The sequence below is a fragment of the Symphalangus syndactylus genome, chromosome 1 (genome assembly GCF_028878055.3).
Source record: "Symphalangus syndactylus isolate Jambi chromosome 1, NHGRI_mSymSyn1-v2.1_pri, whole genome shotgun sequence".
Classification (NCBI taxonomy): domain Eukaryota; kingdom Metazoa; phylum Chordata; class Mammalia; order Primates; family Hylobatidae; genus Symphalangus; species Symphalangus syndactylus.
Genome location: NC_072423.2, coordinates 122,541,694 through 122,566,963, shown reverse-complemented (window position 1 = coordinate 122,566,963; position 25,270 = coordinate 122,541,694). Strand labels below are relative to the sequence as shown.

General features: G+C 43.9%; 1 protein-coding gene across 8 annotated transcripts in view; it reads left to right on the top strand.

The window, feature by feature from the left end:
* Positions 1–25,270, top strand: part of XYLB (xylulokinase) — a 73,746-nt gene that overhangs the window by 33,271 nt on the left and 15,205 nt on the right. For 3 of the 8 annotated variants that reach the window (XM_063611986.1, XM_055282638.2, XM_055282648.2), the window contains 4 exons: positions 54–150; positions 15,099–15,157; positions 16,665–16,752; positions 20,710–20,804. In XM_063611986.1, coding sequence (XP_063468056.1) covers positions 54–150; positions 15,099–15,157; positions 16,665–16,752; positions 20,710–20,804 — 339 coding nt within the window. Of the gene's footprint in view, positions 1–53; positions 151–1,382; positions 2,873–5,264; positions 5,953–7,529; positions 7,712–15,098; positions 15,160–16,664; positions 16,753–20,709; positions 20,805–25,270 lie in introns of those variants that run through there. The other 5 variants (XR_010114234.1, XR_008658463.2, XM_063611968.1 and 2 more) reach the window with 5 other exon arrangements.

Below are 25,270 nucleotides of genomic sequence, written 5' to 3'. Positions count from 1 at the left end.
ACGAATGGACAATGAGAGTTCCTTACTCTGTGCCCACCTTTTCCCGGAGACAGGTCGCAGCATTCCCTGGGGATGTGGAGGTTCGAGCACTGATTGAAGGACAATTCATGGCCAAGAGGATTCACGCAGAAGGCCTGGGCTATCGAGTCAGTAAGTGAGCCACTGGCAGCATGTGTCCCAGGGTGGGGGCTCAGGGCCAGCTCACACCTGGGGGCCAGGGCTAGTGGGGCAATATCTACTAAAGTTTTCTTACAGGGGGACTTGTGCAGGAGGGAGGTGGAGCCTGACCTCAGGGATGGGGTGAGAAAGTGTCAATTGGCACTTGTAGGCAAGCATAGAATAGCAGACAGGTTGTTTCTGCTTCTCAGCTGTGTCCACAATAGCCTGACCTTTTGGCCAGGACCTGTGAGACTTGGGAATAGTCTTCCTGAAACCCTAAGCCCCAAGCTGCAGATGAGCTGTCCTGAGCTCTGGACTGCAAAGACATAGGCAGTGCAAGGTCTGGAGACATGAGTGGATCTTGGCCTTCCAGCCTGGCCAGGTCCCATTGCCTGTGGAACACAGTCTGGGTCTTTCAGCTTGGACAGGGAAGAGGGCGATGTAGTACCACTGTCAAAACTCGGAAGGCTGATGTCTTAGTTCATTTTCTGTTGCCTATAACAGAATACCTGTTCCTGGGTAATTTATAAGGAAAAGGAATTTATTTCTTACAATTATGGAGGCTGAGAAGTCCAAAGTTGAGGGGCCATATCTGATGAGGGCCTGCTTGCTAGTAGGGCTCTCTGCAGAGTCCTGAGGAGGTAGAGGGCATCACATGGTGAGGGAGCTGGATGTGCTGGCTCAGTTCTCCCTTCCTCTTCTCAGAAAGCCACCAGTCCTGTTCCCACGATAACCCGTTAATCCATTAACCTGTTAATCTGTTAACCAATGAATGGATTAATCCACTCATAAAGCCCTCATGACCCAGTCTCCTTAAAGGTCCCATCTTTCAATATGTCATGTTGGAGATAAAGCTTCAACATGAGTTTTGGAGGGGACACATATTCAAACCATAGCAATTGGCATGGAGAGGGCAGACCCAGGGCTGGGGGGAGGCAAAAGGAGGAGAAAGGGATTTCTGAGAACTTGAGTTGTAGAATAATCAGCTTTAGGGTGTCAGTGAGTTCCCCTTACAGGTGGTGTTGGAATGGTCTAAGGGTCTGTAAGGAGGTTGGACTGGCTGCCTATAGAGTCCAGGTTTCTAAGATTTATTTGTCCCTCTGGGCTATAGCTGTTGTCACTAGAGAAGATAGTGAAGCTGCTTTGCTTGAGGGCCTTCCTATGATACTTTATGGACAATCCAAGTTCTATGTAATATATATTTTATATCTTTGAATCAACAGAGTAAAAGGATTCTGTAAAAATACCCATTAGGGAAACCTCTTGGAAAACCTGTTAGACAGCATCTGCTAAAGCTGAATATACGCCTACCCAGCAATCTCATTTCTAAGTAAAGGCACAACAGGAATTTGTGCATGTGTTTACTAAAGATGTACGGGAGAACATTCATTGCAGCACTATGCTGAATAGCCCCACGGTGGAAGTGGCCCAGTGCCCATTAATAGTAGACAGGAAAAATGCATTGTGGTGCATTTGTACAACCAGATACTACACACAAATGAAAATGAACCAGCCTCAGTGATACACAATGAAATGGGTGAATCTCACCAAATGTAACACTGAGTAAAAGAGGCCAAACACGGACATACATATGGCAGGGTTCTCTGTACATCAAATTCAAAAGCAGATGGCACTACAGGCCAGGCACAGTGGCTCACACCTGTAATCTCAGCATTTTGGGAGGCCGAGGCAGGTGGTTGCTTGAGTCCAGGAGTTCGAGACCAGACTGGACAACATGGTGTGTTGCGGGAAGTCAGGGACCCCAAACGGAGGGACCGGCTGAAGCCATGGCAGAAGAATGTGGATTGTGAAGATTTCATGGACATTTATTAGTTCCCCAAATTAATACTTTTATAATTTCTTATGCCTGTCTTTAATGCAATCTCTAAACATAAATTGTAAAGATTTCATGGACACATCACTTCCCCAATCAATACCCTTGTGATTTCTTATGCCTGTCTTTACTTTAATCTCTTGATCCTGTCAGCTGAGGAGGATGTATATCGCCTCAGGACCCTGTAATAATTGCATTAACTGCACAAATTGTACAGCATGTGTGTTTGAGCAATATGAAGTGTGGGCACCTTGAAAAAAGAACAGGATAACAGCAATTGTTCAGGGAATAAGAGAGATAACCTTAAACTCTGACTACCGGTGAGCCGGGCAGAATACAGCCATATTTCTCTTCTTTCAAAAGCAAGTGGGAGAAATATCGCTGAATTCTTTTTCTCAACATGGAACATCCCTGAGAAAGAAAATGTGCACCTGCGGGTAGGTCTCTGAACTGGCCCCCCTGGGGCATAGCCTGTCTCTTATGGTCGAGGCTGCAGAGATGAAATAAATTCGTCTCCCATAGCACTCCCAGGCTTATTAGGAAGAGGAAATTCCCGCCTAATAAATTTTGGTCAGACCAGTTGATCTCAAAACCCTGTCTCCTGATAAGATGTTATCAATGACAATGGTGCCCAAAACTTCATTAGCAATTTTAACTTCGCCTCGGTCCTGTGGTCCTGTGATCTCGCCCTGCCTCCACTTGCCTTGTGATATTCTATTACCCTGTTAAGTACTTGATGTCTGTCACCCACACCTATTCGCACATTCCCTCCCCTTTTGAAAATCCCTAATAAAAACTTGCTGGTTTTTGTGGCTTGTGGGGCATCATGGATACTACCAACGTGTGATGTCTCCCCCGGACTCCCAGCTTTAAAATTTCTCTCTTTTGTACTCTGTCCCTTTATTTCTCAAGTCGGCCGATGCTTAGGAAAAATGGAAAAGAACCTACGTGATTATCGGGGCAGGTTCCCCGATAATGGTGAAACCCCATCTCTACAAAAAATATGAAAATTAGCCAGGCGTGGTGGCACATGCCTGTAGTCCCAGCTACTCAGGAGACTGAGGTGGGAGGATCGCTTAAGTCTAGGAGGTTGAGGCTGCAGTGAGCCATGAGACCCTGTCTCAAAAAAAATAAAAAAAGCAGACGAAACTATTTACTATTGTTGGAAGTCGGGATAATTAGTAGTTACCTTTCAGAAGGGGCCTGTGGGGTGCTGTCAATGTTCTGTTTCATGTTCCATGGGTGTGTTTAGTTTGTAAAAATTTATGAAGATTGTAGGCTTATGATGTGTGCATTTTTCAGGATGTGTGTTCTAGGTCAATACAAGATTTTAAAATATGTAAAATGACTACCATGAGCATTCCGATTGCCCTCATCCCACCACCCTAAGTGTAAAAAAACATTTCCCAAAGGTCTGCAAAGACTTCCAAGTTCCCTGAAAATGAGACTGGGTGAGCAGGGCAGGGATGGTGCTGGAGTTGGTGGAGTGCCTGGCAGGGATCCTCCCGCTATCAGAAGGGAACCCCAGGGAACGGAACAGCCCAGCATACAGGGAGAAGCAGTTAGGGCAGAAGGCCCCCATGGGCTCAGGAGGAGCTGATGGGATTGTGGCATTATTCCCAGCCCCTAAGGCATTTCTTGTGCAAAACAGCATAGAGTTACTTATCCTCTTAGCAAGCTTGAATGCAGAATCAGACCTGTCTTGCCTCTCTGCTGAGTGATCACTTAAATAGACATACTTGGAACCAACAGAGGCTGCACGCACGTAAGGACTCCTTCTCCAGGCTGCCGTGTGGACTGGCCAGCTCTAGTTTTCGTTCTTGCCCAGTCATCCTCTCATTTGGCTTTAATAGTGTCTAAGGGGGAATAAAGAGGCACTTTGAATAAAAATGATTATTGTGATACTAACAGCTGCCAGCATTTGTTGGGCACTGAGTGTGTGCCCGGCCCATTTCCTTAGCAATTAATCTTTATTAACAACAGTACCTCTGAAGTAGGTACTGATATGATTCCCACTTCACAACCGAGGAAACCAAATTTGCAGTGGTTAAATAACTTGGTCAGGGCTGGCAGAGCTGGGATCTGAACCAAACCAGTCTGGTTCCAGACGCTGGATTCTCAACCACTGGCTGAACCTGCTTTTTTTAAGGAACAATCGCCCTCTTCATGTTTATAGACACCATCAGACATGATAGACACCAGCTGGGCAGGGCTAATAAGCCATAGTTTTCAGCTTATATTTCACTGTGTTTCATGTTATTTAGGTTGATTGTAAAAACAGTCAAACCTTGTAATAGCAAGTTTGAAAAATAAAGAAAATGGGCCTGGTGCTCACACCTGTAATCCCAGCACTTTGGGAGGTGGAGGTGGGAGGATCACTTGAGCCCAGGAGTTTGAGACCAGCAACAGAGAGACCCTATCTTTACAAATAATAATAATTATAAATATCCCGGTGTAGTGGCATGTGCTTGTGGTCCCAGCTACTGGGGGTGGGGTGGCAGGGGGTGGCAGGAGGCCGGGGGGATCACTGGAGCCTGGGAGGTCAAGGCTGCAATGAGTTGTGATTGCACCACTTCACTCTAGCCTGGGCGACAGAGCGAGACCATGTCTCAAAAAAATAAAGGAAAATGACTCATAATCCCATCCCCTCTCTCCAAACACTGGTACCATTTGGGGACATTTTCTCCCAGTCTCCTTTATGAGCTTATTTCCATATAGCCATAGTTTTGTTCCTTTGTACCTTATATGCAAAGGGTGTATACAAGAACCAAAGTTTGTCAGAAGTCATCTTTGTGGTGCTGCATATGATGGCCAGGTTACTTTTCCTGCATTTGGGCACTGAGGGTGTTCTCGTTTTTTTTGTTTGTTTGTTTTGTTTTGTTTTGTTTTTTTTGGAGACAGGGTTTCACTCCTGTTGCCCAGACTGGAGTGCAGTGGCGCAATCTCGGCTCACTACAACCTCTGCCTCCCGGGTTCAAGTGATCCTCCTGCCTCAGTCTCCTGAGTAACTGGGACTACAGGTGCACACCACCATGCCCAGCTAGTTTTGTATTTTTAGTAGAGACGGGGTTTCACCATGTTGGCCAGGCTGGTCTCAAACTCCTGAGCTCAAATGATCCACCTGCCTCGGCCTCCCAAAGTGCTGGGATTACAAGTGTGAGCCACCGTTCCTGGCCATTGTTCTTGGTTTTCCAACATGGAATCACACTAGAACATCTTCGATAGCTTGAATTATTTCCCCAGGAGGATGGCAGTCCTTCTGTCTTCCCAGACACTGTCTTCATGGCCAGCAATGAAGATGGGAGAAGCTGAGAGGTGGGGCTGAATGTCTTCTCCTGGACAGAGCCAAGGGGCTGGATGGAAAGCAGCAGGTCTTAAAAACAACTATTTGTTTTAAAATACATAACGAATGGATGTCTTTTTATCATAAAAGATTCATGCAAAACAGAAATATGGAATAAGAAGCAAATGCCCCCTTCATATGCCTCCCAGACTCCTTTCCTTCCTTCCAGACTGTGACTTCCTTCCTGTGAGTTTCTGTGTTAGATTGAATCATACGGAATTGCCAATATTGAAGAAGTTTTGATTTACAAAAATGGCAATTTCATATGGTTCAACCTGATACGTGTGTGTGTGTGTGTATATATATTTAACAGAAATGCTATTATATTCTATGTGTTACTCTGAGACTTGCTTTCTATAACAGTATGTACAGGTCTACCTTTTTGTTTTCTAATGACTGGCATGAGGTCTGCTAAATTATTTTATAGCCCTAGTTGAAGGACATTAAAATTATTTCTTGTTTTGTTTTGTTTTTGTTTTTGTTCTTGTTTTGAGACAGAGTCTCACTCTGTCGCCCAGGCTGGAGTGCAGTGGCACAATCTCAGCTCACTGCAACCTTCGCCTCCCGGGTTCAAGCGATTCTTGCGCCTCAGCCACCTGAGTAGCTGGGATTACAGGTGCGTGCCATACCACCTGGCTAATTTTTGTATTTTTGTAGAGATGGGGTTTCGCCATGTTGCCCAGGCTGGTCTCAAACTCTTGACCTCAAGTGATCCACTCATCTTGGCCTCCAAAGTGCTGGGATTGTAATCTCCACTTTCACATCTCATTCTATGCCCTATACTCTTGTCCCTAGTTCATTCTTGTTTGTGTATTTTTTTTCCCTTGAGCATGTTAGCTAAAGGTTTGTATATTTTATTAAGCAATGTTAAGATTTTGTTTTGTGCTCCCTTTTATTAATTTCTAATTTTATCTTTTTAAATGCCTTCCTTTTACTTTATGAATTTTTTTCTTTTTCTGTATTTTTAAGTTGAAATTTTAGCTCATTTATTCCCATTCTATATTAACTTCTAATTTATGCATTTCAGAATGCTACATGTTAACTTTATTTACATAATGTCTTTCATTTCTAAAAAGATAGTAATTTTCATCTTTTTCTGCATCAATGAGTGGTCCTTCAAACTGGCCCCTCGTCCTTTTGACATATCTTCCATCCTTCCTTGAGCATTTCCATAGCTTCTAGTATAAAAAAAGTTTCAGGCTCATCTTGTTTTTTCCTTGGATCAGCCCTGTAATCTTCCGTTTATCCAAGGGGCCCTGACTCCTTTGAGTGGGGAGAGATGTTTGGATGCTGTCTCTGGATGCTCATTGCTACTGGGATGATGCTGTTCCCAGCCCCTTTCAGTGGGCTGAGCTGGGAATATGTTAGGATATATAACAGCCCCTTTCAGTGGGCTGAGCTGGGAAATCTTAGGAGATATATATATATAAGTCTGTATCAATACACACATTACCTTTCTATTTGTCTGTCTGTCTACTTCTCCATGTGTTGAAAAACATGAGTTCAACCCTATACACTCCATTTCCAGTCCAACACCATGGGGTTCATTCTGGCTTTCTTCCTTCCCATATTTGTATCTTATCCTAACAGTGACAAAGTTGATTCTTCTGACCCCTCCAGAATGCTGCCTCCTTGACATGCAGGCCCCATTTTGGCTTCTCTGCTTACCCTTACCTGTGTTGTCTCTGTGTTCTCTTTCCAGCAGCCTCTTGGATCTGCCCCACTCTGGTTATGTACTTACATGTGGCCCTTGAGCCACTTCTGTTTGCCTATTTAATGGCTTTTTAGAGAAGGAAGAAAAAAAAAGGAAGGTAGGAAGGTAGGCAGGCAATAAATATTTTTAAAGGGAAGGGTCCATTTACATTTAATGTAATTATTGAAATGATTTTATTTAATCGAATCTATCCATTTATTTTTTATTTTTTTCAATCCATCCATTTACAAAATGGATTACGTATCGATTTTGCTTTTTCTTTTCTTTTGTTCTATATGTTCTTTTTTCTTTCTTATTCTTTTCCTATCTTATTTTTGGATTAACTGAGCAATGTCTAGTATTCCATTTTATCTCCTCTGTTGGCTTTTTAAGGTATACACTTTTTAATTGATTTTTAAATTGAAATCCTTAACTTGGAAAGTCTGGTTTGCGCTAATATTATACACTTGAATTTTTTACCAACATGCTTGCACTACAAGAACGACTAAAGGATGTCTTCTGGGCTAAAGAGAAAATCATACCAGATGGAAAGTCAGAGCTTCAGGAAGGAATGTAGAACGTCTATAAGAAGTGGATTCTCTTAAGTTTTACTTTGTCTGAAAATGTATTTATTTTACTTCATATTAAAATAATGTTTTCTGTTGTGGAATTCTAGGTTGGCACTTTTTACTTTCAGCACTTTGAAAATGTCGTTTCATTGTTTTCTTGACTTCTAATGTTTCAGATGAGAAATTAACTGTCATTCTTAGTGTTATTCTTCTGAATGTAATGGGGTTTTCTTCTCTGGCTGATTTAAAATTTTTCTATTAATCTTTGATTTTCAGCAGTTTGTTTATGATATACCTAAGTAAGGGTTTTTTTTTTTTTTTTTTTTTTTTTGAGACAGAGTCTCACTCTGTCGCCCAGGCTGGAGTGCAGTGGCGCAATCTCGGCTCACTGCAAGCTCCGCCTCCCAGGTTCACGCCATTCTCCTGCCTCAGCCTCTCCAAGTAGCTGGGACTACAGGCGCCCGCCACCACGCCCGGCTAATTTTTTGTATTTTTTTTAGTAGAGACGGGGTTTCACCGTGGTCTCGATCTCCTGACCTCATGATCCGCCCGCCTTGGCCTCCCAAACTGCTGGGATTACAAGCGTGAGCCACCGCGCCCGGCAAGGGTTTTTTATTATTATTTTGTATGTATCCCCTTTGTGATTCACTGAGCTTCTTGGATCTGTGGGTTAATGTCTTCCATCAATTTTGGAAAATTCTTAGCCATTATTTCTTCAAATATTTATTTTTCCCTATTCCGTCTTTCCTTTCCTCTGGACTTCAGTTACACATCTGCTGTTATCCCATAGGACTTGATTTTCTATTCTTTTTTTTTTTAATTTTTTCTCTCTCCCTGCTTCAGTTGGACAATTTCATTTTTTGTTTTGTTATGTTTTGTTTTTTTGAGACAGAGTCTTGCTCTGTTGCCCAGGCTGGAGTGCAGTGGCATGATCTCAGCTCACTCCAACCTCCACCTGCTGGGCTCAAGTGCTTCTCCTGCCTCAGCCTCCTGAGTTGCTGGGACTACAGGCGAGCGCCACCACATCTGGCTAATTTTTTGTATTTTTATTAGAGATGGGGTTTCACCATGTTAGGCAGGCTGGTCTTGAACTCCTGACCTCAGGTGATCCACCTGCCTCGGCCTCCTAAAGTGCTGGGATTATAGGCATGAGCCACTGCACCCGGACTTCAGATGGACAATTTCTATCACACCTCTTTTTATTCATGTTTCTGCTGTATACAGTCTGCTATTAAGTCCATCTAACAAATTCATTTTGGATATTATATTTTTTTTATTTCTAGAGTTTCCATTTCATTCTCATATGCTTTCTTATTTCTCTGCTGAAATTTTTCATATTTTAACCATTTTGTCCATCTTTTCCTCTGATAGAGGAAAGATTATAATTATATCATCTTTATAATTATTATAAAGCTCCTATCTGCTAATTCATCTCAGAGTCTGCTTTTATTTACTATTTTACTCCCATTTCCTGCTTCTTAAAATGCTATTTAATTTTGTTTGAATGCTGTACATTGTGTTTAAAAGTACAGTGTTGACTAAAGTGGCTAATTTTTAAACCTTTTACTTTTGAGATAATTGTAGATTCACATGCAGTTGTTAAATAAATAGCTAATGTTTACCTGCAGAAAAGGCTTGCCCTTCTATCAGGAAGTGAGGGTGAGGTGGTGGTCTTTTTTGTTTAATCAGGGGTTGGATCAGTACTAGTTAGTTTTAGTTCACCAGTAGTTGCAGTGTCTTGGGATCAGGATCAGCAGGATCAGGCCCCTCCCTCCATCAAGTCTTTGGGACCTAACCACTGAGATTACAGAGCTCTTTCTCTGTTTTCCAGCTCTTCCCCCACTTCCACATCACTGCTTCCATAGTAGTTCATTGGAGACAATTGGTGGGTAGGGAGGACTAGCTCTATATTGGAGACTCTTCCAGATTTCAGTCCTCCATACCAGCCCGGATGTAGTTGCTTTTCTTTTCTAGCAAAGTTTATCTGCCTGTAGAGTCTTACTTCTTCATGTCTCCCATGCTGCAGGTGTGAATCAGTACTTAAGGGCTCATCTCATTCTGGAATTTATTTTATTTAGACTTCTTGAATTTATAATTTTTTGATAGCTTCAAATAAAAATATGATGCTCTGGTTGTTGTTGTTTATTCCATTCTGTCATTGTTACAGCACAAGTGTGTTCTTTCTTGACCATCGTCATCTTAACTGGAAGTGGAACTATATGTCTTTTATTAGATTAAGGTTTATTATTATTTTACTATTTATTTTTATTTATTTATTTTAAAATGGAGTTTCGCTTGCTCTGTGGCCCAGGCTGCAGTGCAATGGTGCATTCTCGGCTCACTGCAACCTCTGCCTCCTGGGTTTAAGCGATTCTCCTGCCTCAGCCTCCTGAGTAGCTGGGATTACAGGCGCCCACCACCACACGTGGCTAATTTTTGTATTTTTAGTAGAGACAGGGTTTCACCATATTGGGCAGGCTGGTCTCGAACTCCTGACCTCAGGTGATCTTCCTGCCTCGGCCTCCCAAAGTGCTGAGATTACAGGTATGAGCCACTGTGCCCAGCCTATTATATTTTTTTAGAGACAAAGTCTGGCTTTGTCAGGCAGGAATACACCCAGGCTGGAGTACAGTGGTGTGATCACGGCTGAATTCCTGGGCTCAAGCAATCCTCCCACTTCAACCTCCCTAGTAGCTGGGACCACAGGCATGCATCACCGTGCCCAGCTAATTTTTGTATTTTTTGTAGGGACAGGGTCTTAGTTTGTTGCCCAGGTGGGTCTCAAATTTCTGAGCTCAAGCAATCCTCCTCCTGCCTTGGCCTACTGAAGTGCTAGGATTACAGGCATGAGCCACTACGCTCAGTCAGTATATTGTGAAAAATATCATGTATACAGTAGAGTATATGTATCTTACAGCAAGTTATAAAACATATTAATCAAACATCTGATGATCAGCACTCGGGTTAAGAAATAGAACATCAGCCAGGCGCAGTCATTCACACCTGAAATCCCAGCACTTTGGGAGGCCAATGCAGGCAGATTGCTTGAGGTCAGGAGTTCAAGACCAGCTTGGCCAACATGGTGAAACCCCGTTTCTGCTGAAAACACAAAATTAGCCGGGCATGGTGGCAGACGCTTATAGCCTACTCGGGAGGCTGAGGCGGGAGAATCACTTGAACCCAGGAGGCGGAGGTTGCAGTGAGCCAAGATCACCCCATTGCACTCCAGCTTGGGTGACAGAGCAAGACTTAGTCTCAAAAAAAAAAAAAATTGAACATCACTAGAACCTTAGAATCTTGCTATGCTCCTCTTCCGCTGTATCCTCATCTTCCCCTCATCCCTGCAGAGATCGTTTCTATCCAGATTTTTGCATTATCATTTCCCTGGAATTCTTCATGGTTTTGCCAGTTGTGTATGCATTCCTTTAAATACACTGTGGTTTTTTGCCCTCTGAACTTCATAATACATGGAATTATACAACGTCATGTTTATGAATTCATCCATGTTAATGTGCATAGATAGCTATTAGCTGTTAATTTTCATTGTTCTGTGATATTCCATCACATGATTATACAACCATTTATCCATTTGCTATGGCCTGACTGTGTCTCCCCAAATTCACATGTTAAAAACTTAATCCCCAATGTGACAGTGTTGGGAGATGGGCCTGATGGCAGGTGTTTATGTCATGAGGGCTCTTGTGTATTAATGCCACTATAAAAGTGCTTTCAGGAGTGAGTTCACCATTTTCTGCTTTTCAGCCATGTGAGGACATAGCATTCTGGGGATTCTGCTAAACATTCTACAATATACGGGATGATCCCTCACAAAAAGAATCATCCAACCCAAAATAAGCAGTGTTTTATTCTGGTTGGAAGAGGAATCAAGCTTTTTTCTGTGATGAGTGGAGCTACTTTCCATGTTTGTCTCCGTGCCTGTTGTGGGAGCTCAGTGTCATTCCAAGTTACTCTTCACTCAGTCCCCCCATGCACCCTCCCCAGCTAGTAGCCCACTTTCACTAATGAGCAATTCTTTACTTTAGCTTGGGGACAAACACTGCGGCTCCTTCTGCTGCTGAGTGTAAGGGAGTGGAGGGAAGGGGCTTGAGACCCTTGCTGTCATGAAGTCAGTCGTGTACTCTCAGCAGCAGTTTATGTGGTTCTTATTTTCCCATATCCCCACCAACACTTAACAGCAACAACCTTTAAATCTGTTGCTAGTCTGATGGATGCAAACTGGTATCTCAGTGTCAGTTTAATTTGTGTTTTCTTAATTAATGATGATTTTGTTTTGTTTTGTTTTGTTTTGAGATGGAGTTTTGCTCTTTTTGCCCAGGCTGGAGTGCAATGGCGTGATCTCGGCTCACTGCAACCTCCACCTCCCAGTTCAAGTGATTCTCCTGTCTCAGCCTCCCGAATAACTGGGATTACAGGCACACGCCACCATGCCCAGCTAATTTTGTATTTTTAGTAGAGATGGGATTTCACCATGTTGGCCAGGCTGATCTCAAACTCCTGACCTCAGGTGATACACCCGCCTCGGCCTCCCAAAGTGCTGGGATTACAGGCATGAGCCACTGTGCCTGGCCAATTAATAATGATTTTGAACAGCTCTTCGTAACTCTGGTTTCTTTCTCTGAATTGGCTATGTACATTCTTTCCCGTTTTTCTATTTGATTTCCTAGCCTTCTCTTATTGATTTGCAGGATTTTATTATATACTTTGAATATTAGGTTTTTGACAGTTTTTTGTGTTGCAGATATCTCATTTGTCTGTTGCTTATTTATAGTGTCAGCAATTTAACAGAATTTTGATGAAATTCATCAATTTTCCATCTTACATTTTATGCTTTTGAGGTATTGTTTAAGAGATTTTCCCCCTACTCCAGTATCACAGAAGTACTGTTTTATGTTTCTCCTGTTGATATTACAATTTTACCTTCCACATTTAGGACTTTGATCCATCTGGAGTCTTTGTGAATGGTGTAACTTGGGATCCAATTTATTTTTATCCACATGTTGATCCAGTTTTCCAAACACTGTTTACCAAGTGGTCTGTTTTACCCCATTACTTGTAGTGCCCCCTTTATCATTTATCCAATTCCTGTATATACATGGGTCTTTCTCTGTACTCCCTTTCATTTTTTTTTCTTTTCTTGGAGACAAGGTCTCACTTTGCTGTGCAGGCTGGAGTGCGGTGGCGCGATCTCAGCTCACTGCAACCTCCACCTCCTGGGTTCCTCCCACCTCAGCATCCCGAGTAGCTAGGACTACAGACAAGTGCTACCACGCCTGGCTAATTTTAAAATATTTTTTATAGAGACAGGGTCTTGCCGTGTTGCCCAGGCTGTCCTCAAAGTCCTGGGCTCAAGCGATCTGCCTGCCTTGGCCTCTCAAAGTGCTGGGATTACAGGCATGAGCCACGGCACCTGACCTGCACTCCTCTTTCTACTTCATGGGTTTATTGGTCTTGTTCTTGGGGCAGAAAAACTGTTGTATTATTGTGGCTTTGTAGTATGTCTGTATTAGTTGGCTAGGGCTGCCATAATAATGTGCCACAGAATGGGTGGCTTAAGCAACAGAAATTTATTTTCTCACAGTTCTGGAGGCTAAAAGTCTGTGATCAAGGTGTCGGCAGGGTTAATTTCTTCTTAGGCCTCTTTCCTTAGCTTGTACATGGTCCCCTTCTTCCTGTGTCTCCACATGGTCTCCTCCTTTGTGTCCCTGTGTCTTCATTTTCTCTTCTCATAAGGATATCAGTCATACTGGATTAGGGCCCACCCCTAATGACTTCATTTTTAACTTAATTACCTCTTTAAAGAGGTGATATCTGTCTTTATCTTTATCTTCAAATACACTCGCATTCTGAGATACTGGGGTTTAGGACTTCTACATATAAATTTAGGGTAGACACACTTCAGCCCATAATAATGTTTTAATATGTAGTATAGCAATTATCCCTTCCTTGCTTTTCTTTTTAAAATATTGTCTGAGCTGTTTATAGGTCTTCATTTTTCCATAAATATTTTATAAGAAATTGGTCTAGTTCCTTAAAAGAGTCCAGTTGGAATTTTTATTTAGGTTGAATAGGATGTATATATTAATTGGAAAAGATTGACATATTTATAATGTTAATTCATATTCATTCAAGACCATGGAATATCTTTTAATTTATTTAGATATTCTTTTTTGTACTTTAACAACAATTTCAACTTTTTCTTAGTAGAGACTTTTGAATTCTTTGTTAAGGTATTCCCTTACATGTAAGTCTACCTTACATTTCTGGTTGCTGTTGTGATGTTAATTTATTTATTTTCTATTGTATTTGATAGTTGACTATTATTAGAAATGCCATTGATTATTATAAGTTGATTTTGTATCTAACTCTTATTTAACTGTTTTTAAACTCTTGTTAGTTTTATTAGTTTATGCTTTATTTTTTCTAACTAGATGGACTATTGTCTGCAAATGACAGTTTTCTTTTCCTTTCAATACTTAAACATTTTAGTTGTTTTTGTTATCTTATGGCATTGACTGGTAGATCTAATACTGTGTTAAAACAGTGGAGTGGACACTGTGAATCTTTGTTTTGTCTGTAGTTGTATTAGTTATCTATTGCCATGTAACAAATTATCTCAAAATTTAGCAGCTTAAAACAGTAATAAATGTTTATTCTCTTACACAATTTCTTTGGGTCAAGAATTTGGTTTCAGCGTAGTTGGGTGATTCTGATTGAGGATATCTCCTGAGGTTGCAGTCACAATGTCATCTGGGGCTGCAGTCATCTGAAGGCTTGACTGAGGCTGGAGGATCTGCCTCCAGGCTGGCTCACTCATGTGGCTGTTGGCAAGAGGCCTCAGTCCCCTGCCATGTAGACCTCTCCCTAGGGCTGCTTGAGTGTCTTCAGGATGTGGCACTTAGCTTTCCCCAAAGTGAGTGGTCCAAGAGAGCACGATCTGTGTCAGAGCGAGATGGAAGCCTCAATGTCTTTTATCATCTAGTCTTGGACTTCATACTCCATCATTTACACAAGGTTCTGTTGGGTATACAAGTCGGCCCTATTGAATGTGAGAGGGGACTACTTGAAGGTGTGAATATCAGGAGGGAGGGATTATGTGGAGGCCATTTTGGAATCTGGCTGGCACACCAGTCTGAAAGAAAGTGCTTCTAAATCTCTGTTAAGAATGACATTTGTTATAAGTTGTAGATATATGACTTTTATCATTTAAGGAAGTTCCCTTCTCCTGTTTTGTTGAGATATTTAAAACAAAAAAAGTATTAAAGACAGTTAAGGTGGGTGAGGCAGCAACCTTACAAGCAAATGAATGTAACAGGCCTGTACGCACAGAGCCAGCTTTGGATCTCTCCTGTAGTCCTGTGTGATAAGTGGGAGGCATTGGCCCATCATGAGCCCTCTGTAGCTGAAGAACTCTGCAAAAACAGCCCTTTCTGCCTTAGGAGAACTGGCATAGCTATTTCACTTTTTTCTTTTCCCTTGCAGTGTCCAAGACAAAGATTTTGGCCACAGGAGGAGCATCTCACAATAGAGACATCTTACAGGTAAGCGTTAGTAGTGGGCCCTACACCATGGCCTCTCCCATATCTGTTATGTCTAAGAGCCAGAGACTCGATAGGAAGGACAGCCTCCATTCCCACTCCTGCAGGAATGGGGAGCTCTTAGCTAACACTCCAGGAAGCAGCTCTGTTGCCTTACAGCTCACACTGTGAGTGGGATCTGTCTCACATGCAGATGAATTCTACGGCTGTGTACAATCCACTCTCTGATACCAGCACTGTCCTCTGGAGTCACATGGAAAGTGCCTGTTCTTCCACGTGGCAAACCTTCTCACATCTAATGCCAGTGTTCTTATCTTCCTCAAGGCCTCTGCCTTCCAATTTAACCATCGCTGATTCTCCAACCAGTCCTCTTATAACACAGTTGCCAGACTGTTTCTGTCCTTTTGGTCCTTCATTATGCCAGAAACATATGACCAAAAGTAGAATCAACCTGCAGATGTCTGACACTCAGACTGTCACCTGTGGGGCTGCCAGAGCCTGTTATGGGGACATTGTGCATTTTTGGGTGTAGCCTGGGGCTGCCTCAACTGTTAGAGTAACTGTATTAGCTGTTTGCTTGTGACTACCTATCTTAGGTAAGATTTTTCTAGAAACAGAGCCTGAAATGGGAATTCTTCTATAAGCCGTTTGCTGAGAGAGTACTCCCAGGAAGAAGGAAGTGAGGGACTCAGGGCAGTGCAGAGGAAGAAGGATAAGTGAGGATATGGTCTTGTCTGGAGTCTACTTCAGCTCCATCCTGGTGGGGAGGTGGGGCTCTGGAACATGAATTATACCACAGAGCTGATTTTACCTTGGGACAAGGGGGCCAACAGGCCACCCTGGGGAGGTTAAATTTCCTGTGAGCGGTGGCCTATGCTCAGCCAAGGTCAGCTTTCTTGAGGAAGTAGTGCTGCAAGCCATTAGTAGCCAGTACTCACAGCAGCTGGGGCGGGATGCACAATGGTCCAGTGAGGGGGATCTGGGTGGCATCAGTGGCATCTACTACAATATCTCTGGTCAACTAAGACCTCCCCCAAGTTCTTCCCATGTGAACTCCTCTTAGTACAGGTCCTTCATTTGAAATGTATGCAATTTATTTTTGAACCTAAATGGGAAACTTCACCATTATCCCCATGAAACATGCCCTTGTTAGCTTGGGTTTGTTTGGGCTTATTAATGTTAGTCTAATACCCAGCTGTCTCCAGCCCTAGGTCAGTGCCATTTGCTAAACATACTTCCTAAATCTTCTGCCTTGTCTTTGGTGAAATGGCTAAAAAGTACAGGGACAGTCTGGGGAGCTGTGGCCCTCCACTACGGACTTCCCCCAGCTCATCCTGACTCTGTTATCACCAGGGTAGCATAATCAAGCATACTCCTCTTAAGGCAGTCGAGGTGAAATGGAAGGGGTCAGAAGACATATGAGGGAGAGAGCCTGGAAAGTGCATCCCACAATGCCTGTGTTCCCTCTGAGGAATGGCTCACCACAGTAGAACCTCTGTGTCCTTTTCAGGTGCTTGCAGATGTGTTTGGTGCCCCGGTGTATGTTATGGACACTGCCAACTCAGCCTGTGTGGGTTCTGCATACCGAGCTTTTCATGGTAGGTCGATGGAGGGAGACAGCTATCTCTGGAAGTGGCCAGGACATGGGGCAGGCTGAGGAGGGTGGAAAGGGGAGAGTGAGGTGTACCCAGTCTTTGGGGACATTGGAGTCTTGGGGACTTCAGCTTCATTTTTCTAGCTCCCAGTAGGTGAGAACCAACCCATACTCTCTGTTCCTTTATTCTTTGCTTAAAGTGGAGAAAAAGAGGCTGGGTCCTAACTGAATGAGGTCTGGTCAGAGTTAAGGTCAGCACAGGGACACAAGAAAAGAACACAGGGCGTGGTTGAGAGCACGTGGTCATGGGTCTGGACAGCTAGAGGGCAGGAGAGGTGGACAAAGTCCAGAGCTGTCTTTTCAGCAAGAACAGAAGTTGAAACAAAGGGGAAGGCCTCGGGCCCAAGCAGTCCAGGACCCTGGACAGCGCCATGGAGCCCTGTTGCCCTGATGGAGGCCTCGCTGAAACTCTGGGTATTAAGGGAAGATCCCCGATCTAGGCGAGTTCTGGCAGGAGCAGCACCTACCTACAAGGGCAGTGCTTCAAGTTGGATCAATTTGCTCTGTCTCGTGCCTGCTAAGGGAGCTCCTGTAGCAGCCCAGGTGGTTCTATTCTTTTCATATTCTTAACTTTTTAACACCTATTTCAGCTTATATTTTTTTTTTCTTTTTTTTTTTTTTTTTTTGAGACAGAGTCTTGCTCTGTCACCCAGGCTGGAGTGCAATGGTGCAATCTTGGTTCACTGCAAGCTCCGCCTCCCGGGTTCACACCATTCTCCTGCCTCAGCCTCCTGAGTAGGTGGGACTACTCAGTGCACCACTGCACTCCAGCCTGGCAACAGAGCAAGACTCCATCTCAAAAAAAAAAAAAAAACAACCAAATTTCTTCTTCTTCCTCCTGTATTTCTATGCTGAGGTTTTGTTTTGTTTTGTTTTGTTTGAGACAAGGTCTCTGTTGTCCCGCCTGGAGTGCAGTGGCGTAGTCATGGCTCACTGCAGCCTCAACCTCCTAGGTGCCCGCCACCATGCCCAGCTAATTTTTTGTATTTTTAGTAGAGGCGGGGTTTCACTGTGTTAGCCAGGATGGTCTCGATCTCCTGACTTTGTGATCTGCCCACCTCGGCCTCCCAAAGTACTGGGATTACAGGCGTGAGCCACCGCACCCGGCCTAAGCTTATGTTTTTCTATCAACGTTGAGAATTAATCAGGCAACATATCCTTCTCTTAATAATTAACCTTGGCCGGGTGTGGTGGCTCATGCCTGTAATCCCAACATTTTGGGAGACCGAGGTGGGTGGATCACAAGGTCAGGAGTTCGAGACCAGCCTGGCCAATATGGTGAAACCCTGTCTCTACTAAAAATACAAAAATTAGCTGGGCATAGTGGCACACACCTGTAGTCCCAGCTACTCAGGAGGCTGAGGCAGGAGAATCGCTTGAACCCAGGAGGCAGAGGTTGCAGTGAGCCGAGATTGCGCCATTGCGCTCCAGCCTGGGTGACAAAGTAAGACTCCATCTCAAAAAAAAATAATAATAATAATTAACCTCTTACTCTTTTATTCTCTCCCCACTCCATCCACCTCACCCCGCCTCATGCCATATCCTGTATCAAGATCACTTGGGAATTTATTTCCAGATTCTTACATTAAGTACATTTAATATCATATTGGCTTTTATTCACACTTACCTATGAGTCTGCCTGCCTGCCTGCCTGCCTGCCTGCCTTCCTTCCTTCCTTCCTTCTTTCCTTCCTTCCTTTCTCCGTTTGTTACTTTGTCTTTTTTTTTTAAACTTCCTGACATTTTGGCCGGGTGCGGTGGCTCACGCCTGTAATCCCAGCACTTTGGGAGGCCAAGGCAGGCGGATTATGAGATCAAGAGATCGAGATCATCCTGGCCAAGAGGCTGAAACCCTGTCTCTACTAAAATACAAAAAAAAAAAAAAAATAATAGCTGGGCATAGTGGCACGTGCCTGTAGTCCCAGCTACTTGGGATGCTGAGGCAGGGGAATAGCTTGAACTTGGGAGGCAGAGGTTGCAGTGAGCTGTTGCAATGAGCCGAGATTGCACCACTGCACTCCAGCCTGGCAACAGAGCAAGACTCCATCTCAAAAAAACAAAAAACAAAAAAAACCAAATTTCTTCTTCTTCCTCCTTTATTTCTATGCTGAGGTTTTGTTTTGTTTTGTTTGAGACAAGGTCTCTGTTGTCCAGCCTGGAGTGCAGTGGTGTAGTCATGGCTCACTGCAGCCTCAACCTCCTAGGCTCAGGTGATCTTCCCACCCCCACCTCAGCCTCCCGGATAACTGGGACTACAGGCATACACCACCACACCTGGCTAATTTTTGTAGATATAGGGTTTCGCCATGTTGCCCAGGCTGAACTCGAACTCCTGGGCTCAAGTGATCCACCCACTTCACCCTCCCAAAGTGCTAGGATTATAGGCATGAATCCTAGTGCTAGGATTACCGCACCCAGGCTGTATGGTAGTTTTGTTGGAATATACAACCTAAATAAATATTTTAAGACAGAATTCAATAGGTGATGGTTTTGAGGCCTGACATGTCCAACAAGGCCTTTGTTTCATCCTCCCAAATACTGGCTGGGTAAAAGACTCTATGTTCAAAATACTTTTCCTGAGAACTGTGAAGATACTCTTCCATAATCTTCTGGCCTTCAGGGTTGCTGATGAGAAGTATGGGGTCTGCTTCATAATTCTTTTGTGGAAGTGGGAAAGGAGTTACCCTTTAGGGACTTCACTGCTATCCTGCACTGTGTTTTGTTTTATTCTTTTTCCCTTTCTGTGCTTGCCAAAGGGTACCTGGGCCACTGCCCTGCTCTGCCCTCCAAAACCAAAGCCTGAGCCAAATCTTAGCTCACCAGTCCCTACCCAGAGGGATACTAACCACTTCATTTGGAGATCTCTTCTCCCCATTTGGGTCTGGGGATGACTGTCTTGTGTAGCCAGTCTGCGAGTATGAGTAGAGATGGAACCAGAGTCTTTTGACTAGTTTCTCTGCTGTCCACCCCACCACCATCCCAGTCCCTCATCCATTCTGCTCTGAGCTGGGATTTTCTAGCATTTGGTTAGGAAAACTGGTCCTCACATCTTCAGAGGGCCCTTCTTCACTCCTGGTGGTGGTGTGTTTCTCTGTATATCTGACGCTACTACTTACCTTGCCTAGAAATTGCTCATTGTTTCTTGCCCACCAATGGCAACCTTCCCCCTGCTACTCATTTGCTTGGTGAGTAATTACTGAGTGCCTCCTGTATGCCAGATGGTGTGCTAGGCACTGTGGTTGTAGTGGTGACCCAGAGAGACACAGTGTCTGGCCTCGTGGACTTTACAGCTCAGCAAAAGAGGGATCTTAAATCAATAATCACTGAAATATATGGGCACAAGTTGGGAAAAGTGCTCTGAGGAAATGCAGATGGTGCTGAGTGCTAAGGAGGGCCTCCTGAACAAGTGATGGTCCTAGGTGCATCTTAGCTGAGGAGAAGGGAACGGGTGTATGAAGAGTGGAAAGAACATTCCATACAGTGAAAAGGCTCTGAGGCAGAATGAGTGGAGAGAAGACCAGGCTGTCCAGAATGTGGTGAACGAGGGGAGAGAGGAGGGTCAGGCAGACCCTTCCTCATCGTATGTCGAGGTCACCCGGCCCATTCCATGAAAGGCACAACCACAAAGAGCAAGACGAGCTGGGCCCTGCTGGAGACAAGCCTGTGCTTGGCATTTTTTTGTTTTGTTTTGTTTTGTAATTTTATTGAAGTACAATCTATATGACATAAAAATCATCCATTTTAAGTGTCCAATTCATTGATTTTTCATAAATGTACTGAATTTTGCAGCCATCACTATAATCCAGTTTTAGAACAGTTTGCCACCCCAGTGAGATCCTTCGTGGTGTTTATGGTTAACGTCTTCATTTGCAACATGCACTAATGTGACCTTTCCCTTCTAGGCCTTGCAGGTGGAACAGATGTGCCCTTTTCAGAGGTTGTGAAGTTATCTCCAAATCCCAGACTAGCTGCTACCCCAAGCCTGGGAGCTTCTCAGGTGAGAGACCATCAGAATTTGTTTGTAGCATTTGCATTATGAAAGTCTGCTAGGGTTTTTTCCCCCACCAAAAGGTCACCTACATTGAACTTGATGTGCCCAACTAAAGGAGAAATTCTGCTTTATTGAAATTATCAAGAAAATGGAGCAAAAGAGCCAGGTTGTCAGCTGCAAGTCACAGATACTGCTGATTTTATAGCCAGGGTCAGATGGATTGCTGGGCATATTTGTATTGCTTCATATGCCTCACAGTGGGCCCTTCCATGTCACTGTGCTATAAAAGCTACTGGAAGGATCCGTCACTGAAACTCAAGACATGCTGGGTTTCTAGCACTCAAATCTCAAGTCTAGACCCAAGATAGCTGTGCAGTCACCCAGGCCAGGAAATCCTTGTGAAGGCAGACCTCACTTGTTGCAGGTTAGGTCCCTCAGAAAGCAGAGTCTGAGATGTCAACTAAGATATATGAGGTTTATGGAAGTGGGGGGGAGTTGCTCTTGGAATCCACAACTGCAGAAAGGAAAGGGAGTAGACAGGATTGGACAGAGGGAGAAGGTGAGCAGTAATACAATTTCTAGAGCCTAAGCTGTTCCTACAGAAAGCTCCGAAGCTGAGATGACCTTTAGAGTTTTACCCAGTTGGGCTAAGGGGCTGGGCCTTTATACCCCATGTCAATCAGTCATCACATGTGGGCCACCCCAGGATGGGGTGAGGCAGCTCTTTATAGCTAAAGCAATCTCCAAAGCCGGCTGTCAGCTGAGGGCTATCTGCCAACAGCACTCCCATCAGTTGGGAGCATAAGCTCTTCATTCCCGAGGTGAATCTGGATGGCGCACCACAGCATCCGCCACACCACTGTACCTATTTGCAGAAGGGTCTGGCAGCCCAGCAGCAGGGGTGGGTGCATCTTATAAGGAACTGTGATGGGTCTGAGATTTACCTGACTTGCAAGCTAACAAGTGAGCCTGCCACCGTTTTGTAGTGGCAGGCAGAAGACACGGGACTCCTGGATCAGAGACAAAGGGCTTTATTATGATGAACCGTGATGAACTCATGGTTCATCAGGAAGCATGAGCTTCATGCTTGCATCAGTTTCCCTTGGCCCCCAAATTCCACAGGGTGTTGCAAAGTGGGCCCAAATGGATACTGTGCACATAATAGTCTGTGATACAACCAAATGATCCCGAGCATAGAAAACTGCCAACCTTGTAAAGGAACTGTGAGCAAACCTGCCTAAACTTTGCCACCAAAGGAGACATTATCCTTATTATTCTTGTCAGCAAACAGACAAACACTCTCTCCAGTGTCTCTGCCCTGGAGAGAGACACTATCTATATGTCTCTATACTTTACAGACATCCTTGAAAACATAGTCTGAAGCGAAAGCTGTCACAAGACATGTAGAAACACTATGGAGAATTGTCTCCCAGCATATCTTGGAAGCAGGAGCTCATGCTGTCTAGGAGACCAGACAAACCACACACATAGGTGTGCCCAAGCATCTGTAATTTTTCTGTTGTGTGCGAGGCCATTTTTCTCTTATGTTTGAGAGGCCACTTGATACACTGGAAAGATTCAATGTCAAGATAAAGGGCATTTAAGTTCTGATTCTTATTCTACTTCTCCTTCACCATGACACCTTAAGCAGCACTCCTTGTCTCCAGACCTCTGTTTGTTTATCTGTGAAGTGGGTACACCATCTGTCCTGCCTCCCTTTAACCTGCTAATTGTGAGGCTTAAAAAGAATCCTTGACCAAAATGGCTTTATAATCTAATAGGAAATCTGGAGGTAGAATTGGTTCAGTGGTTCAGCATGAGAACTCTGGTCATGTTCCCTGCAATTCCTCAGGTCAGCAGTGGACAATGGGAACATATTGTGAGCCACATATGTCATTTAAAATATTCGGTTGCCTCATTTTTTAAAGTAAAAATAAAAATAAGTGATTAAAATTAATTTTAATACACTTTATTTAATCCACTATATCTGAAATATTGTCATGTCAACATGTAATAAATTAGAAAAGTTACTAATGTGGGGCTGGATGCAGTGGCTCACACCTGTAATCCCAGCACTTTGGGAGGCCAAGGTGGGCAGATTGCTTGAGCCCAGGAGTTCGAGACTAGCCTGGGCAGCATGGCAAAAACCCTGTCTTTACAAAAAATTAAAAAATTAGCTGGGTGTGGTGGTGTGTGCCTGTAATCCCAGCTACTCGGGAGGCTGAGGTGGGAGGATCACTTGAGCCCAGGAGGTGGAGGTTGCAGTAAGCCAAGATCACACCACTTCACTCCAGCCTGGGCGACAGAGACCCTGTCTCAAAAAAAAAAAAAGTTACTAATATGATGTTTTACATTTCCTTTTTTGCATGAAGCTTTTGAAATTTGGTGTGCATTTAATACTTATAGTTCTGGGCATGCTTCAAGTATGCAAAGGTATACATGGCTTGCAGCTACTGTATTGGATAGTGCAGCTCTGGATGTGCTCCACACAGTGACAGGACAGCTGTAGCTGCCCCAAACATCATGTCTTCACAGCTGTATTCAAAGGCAGGGATCAGAGGGTGACATTGGGCAGAGAGTCTCTCCTCACACACCTCTTGCTCATCAGGGAGAAAAATACTGGCCTATCCCTCCCCTACCCCACACATCCCCAACAGGCTACCACTTGGTCATATGGTCAATTCTGGTTGTAGGAAAGGCTAGGGTAGGGTCTGGCTCTTTCATTCTATCTAGAAGGAGGCCAGCAAGGAGGAAGGTAATTGGGGAAAGTTTTAGGGCAGCACAGCAGTGTCTGCCTCATGTAGAGTATGGAGTGGCCAATCCTCTGAGCTGTATGTGCCTCATCACTCTCCCTGGCCTGCCCATGGCCAAAATCACTGACAACTCATGGAACCCTTTACCATTGGATCCAAATGTAACCTCAAAAGCCCGCCCAACAGCAGGTTGCAAGCAGTGACAGTCTATATGATTGTCAGCATACGTGACTTATATGCAGACTGAATTTGTGGACTAGAGTTAAACTTCTTGAGAGCAGGGCCACATTCTTCATTCTCTCTGTGGCACCTACAGCACTGCTTGTGCTCAAGGGGAAACTCAAAGCAGTAAGAATGTTTTCTCCCTTAGCTCAGCTGAACGTTGCAGTTTCTCCATGGGGAGAAATCAAAGCCCCTTACCTTTGTTCTCTGACTCCTTAACATCCAATACAGGCTAGGACAACCTTAGGCCCCTCGCCTGTGGGACTCTTTATAAAGGGTCACCTGTTATCTTTTGTTTTATTTTACTCATGGAGTCTATTCCCAAGTACTTCACAAACACATAATTCACAGGGTAGAACCAGAACATCAGCTGTGTCACCCTCATTTGGAAGAGCAGAGGAATTTATCCCTCTAAGCCCTTCTAGGCAGCACAGACTCATCATGGACTCAGAAGCCAGCAGGCTCCTTTTCTCTGGCTCTGACACCCCATGTAACTGTCCCTGAGCCTTCTCAGACAGAGCTGCTCCAGCTACACCAAGAGTAGGCCCCAGTTGCATAACCAGTTATTAAAATACTTGGCTTCCAGCCGGGCGTGGTGACTCACACCTGTAATCCCAGCACTTTCGGAGGCCGAGGTGGATGGATCACATGAGGTCAGAAGTTAGAGACCAGCCTGGCCAACATGGCGAAACCCCATCTCTACTAAAAAAGAAAAAAACACAAAAATTAGCTGGGTGTGGTGGTGCACACCTGTAGTCGCAGCTACTCGAGAGGTTGAGGCATGAGAATCACTTGAAACCAGGAGGTAGAAGCTTCAATGAATCAAGATTGCACCGCTGCACCTCCAGCCTGGGTAACAGAGTGAGACCCTGTCACAAAAAATTAAAAAACAAAACTTAACTTTGGAGCAAATTAAACCAAATTAAGAAGGAATGGGGTTGGCATGAGCTCCTACTTGTGTTTACTTGCGAGTGCCAGGAAAATCTGGGTCCTTGATCTTGTTGTTTGTCTGTAAGACAGCGTGTGCTTGCCTGAAGTGCACTGCATTTCTCAGGTAAGATGGACAGCCACAGGGAAAACTGCTTAGGGGGATAAAAGAAGAGTAAGAATGTGGGGTTGTGTTTCTTTTTGGTCTTTTTTCTCTGTTAGGCTTTTTGTTTATTTATTTTGGCTTATAATACAGCACATTGTATATATAATTTTGTAGCTTCTTTAAAATTTCTACATTATAACAAATATTTCATTCTTAAAAATGTATGTGCATACCATTTTTAATGACTGTATAATATTCTATCTGGGTAGACCAGGCACGGTGGCTCATACCTATAATCCCAGCACTTTGGGAGGCTGAGGTGGGAGGATCACTTGAGGCCAGGACTTGGAGACCAGCCTGGGCAAACATGAGACCTCATCTCTACAAAAAAAAAAAAAAAAAAAAAAAAAATCTGGCAAATTTTTTGCCAGAACCACAATTTACTCGAGCATTTTCCATGCCTT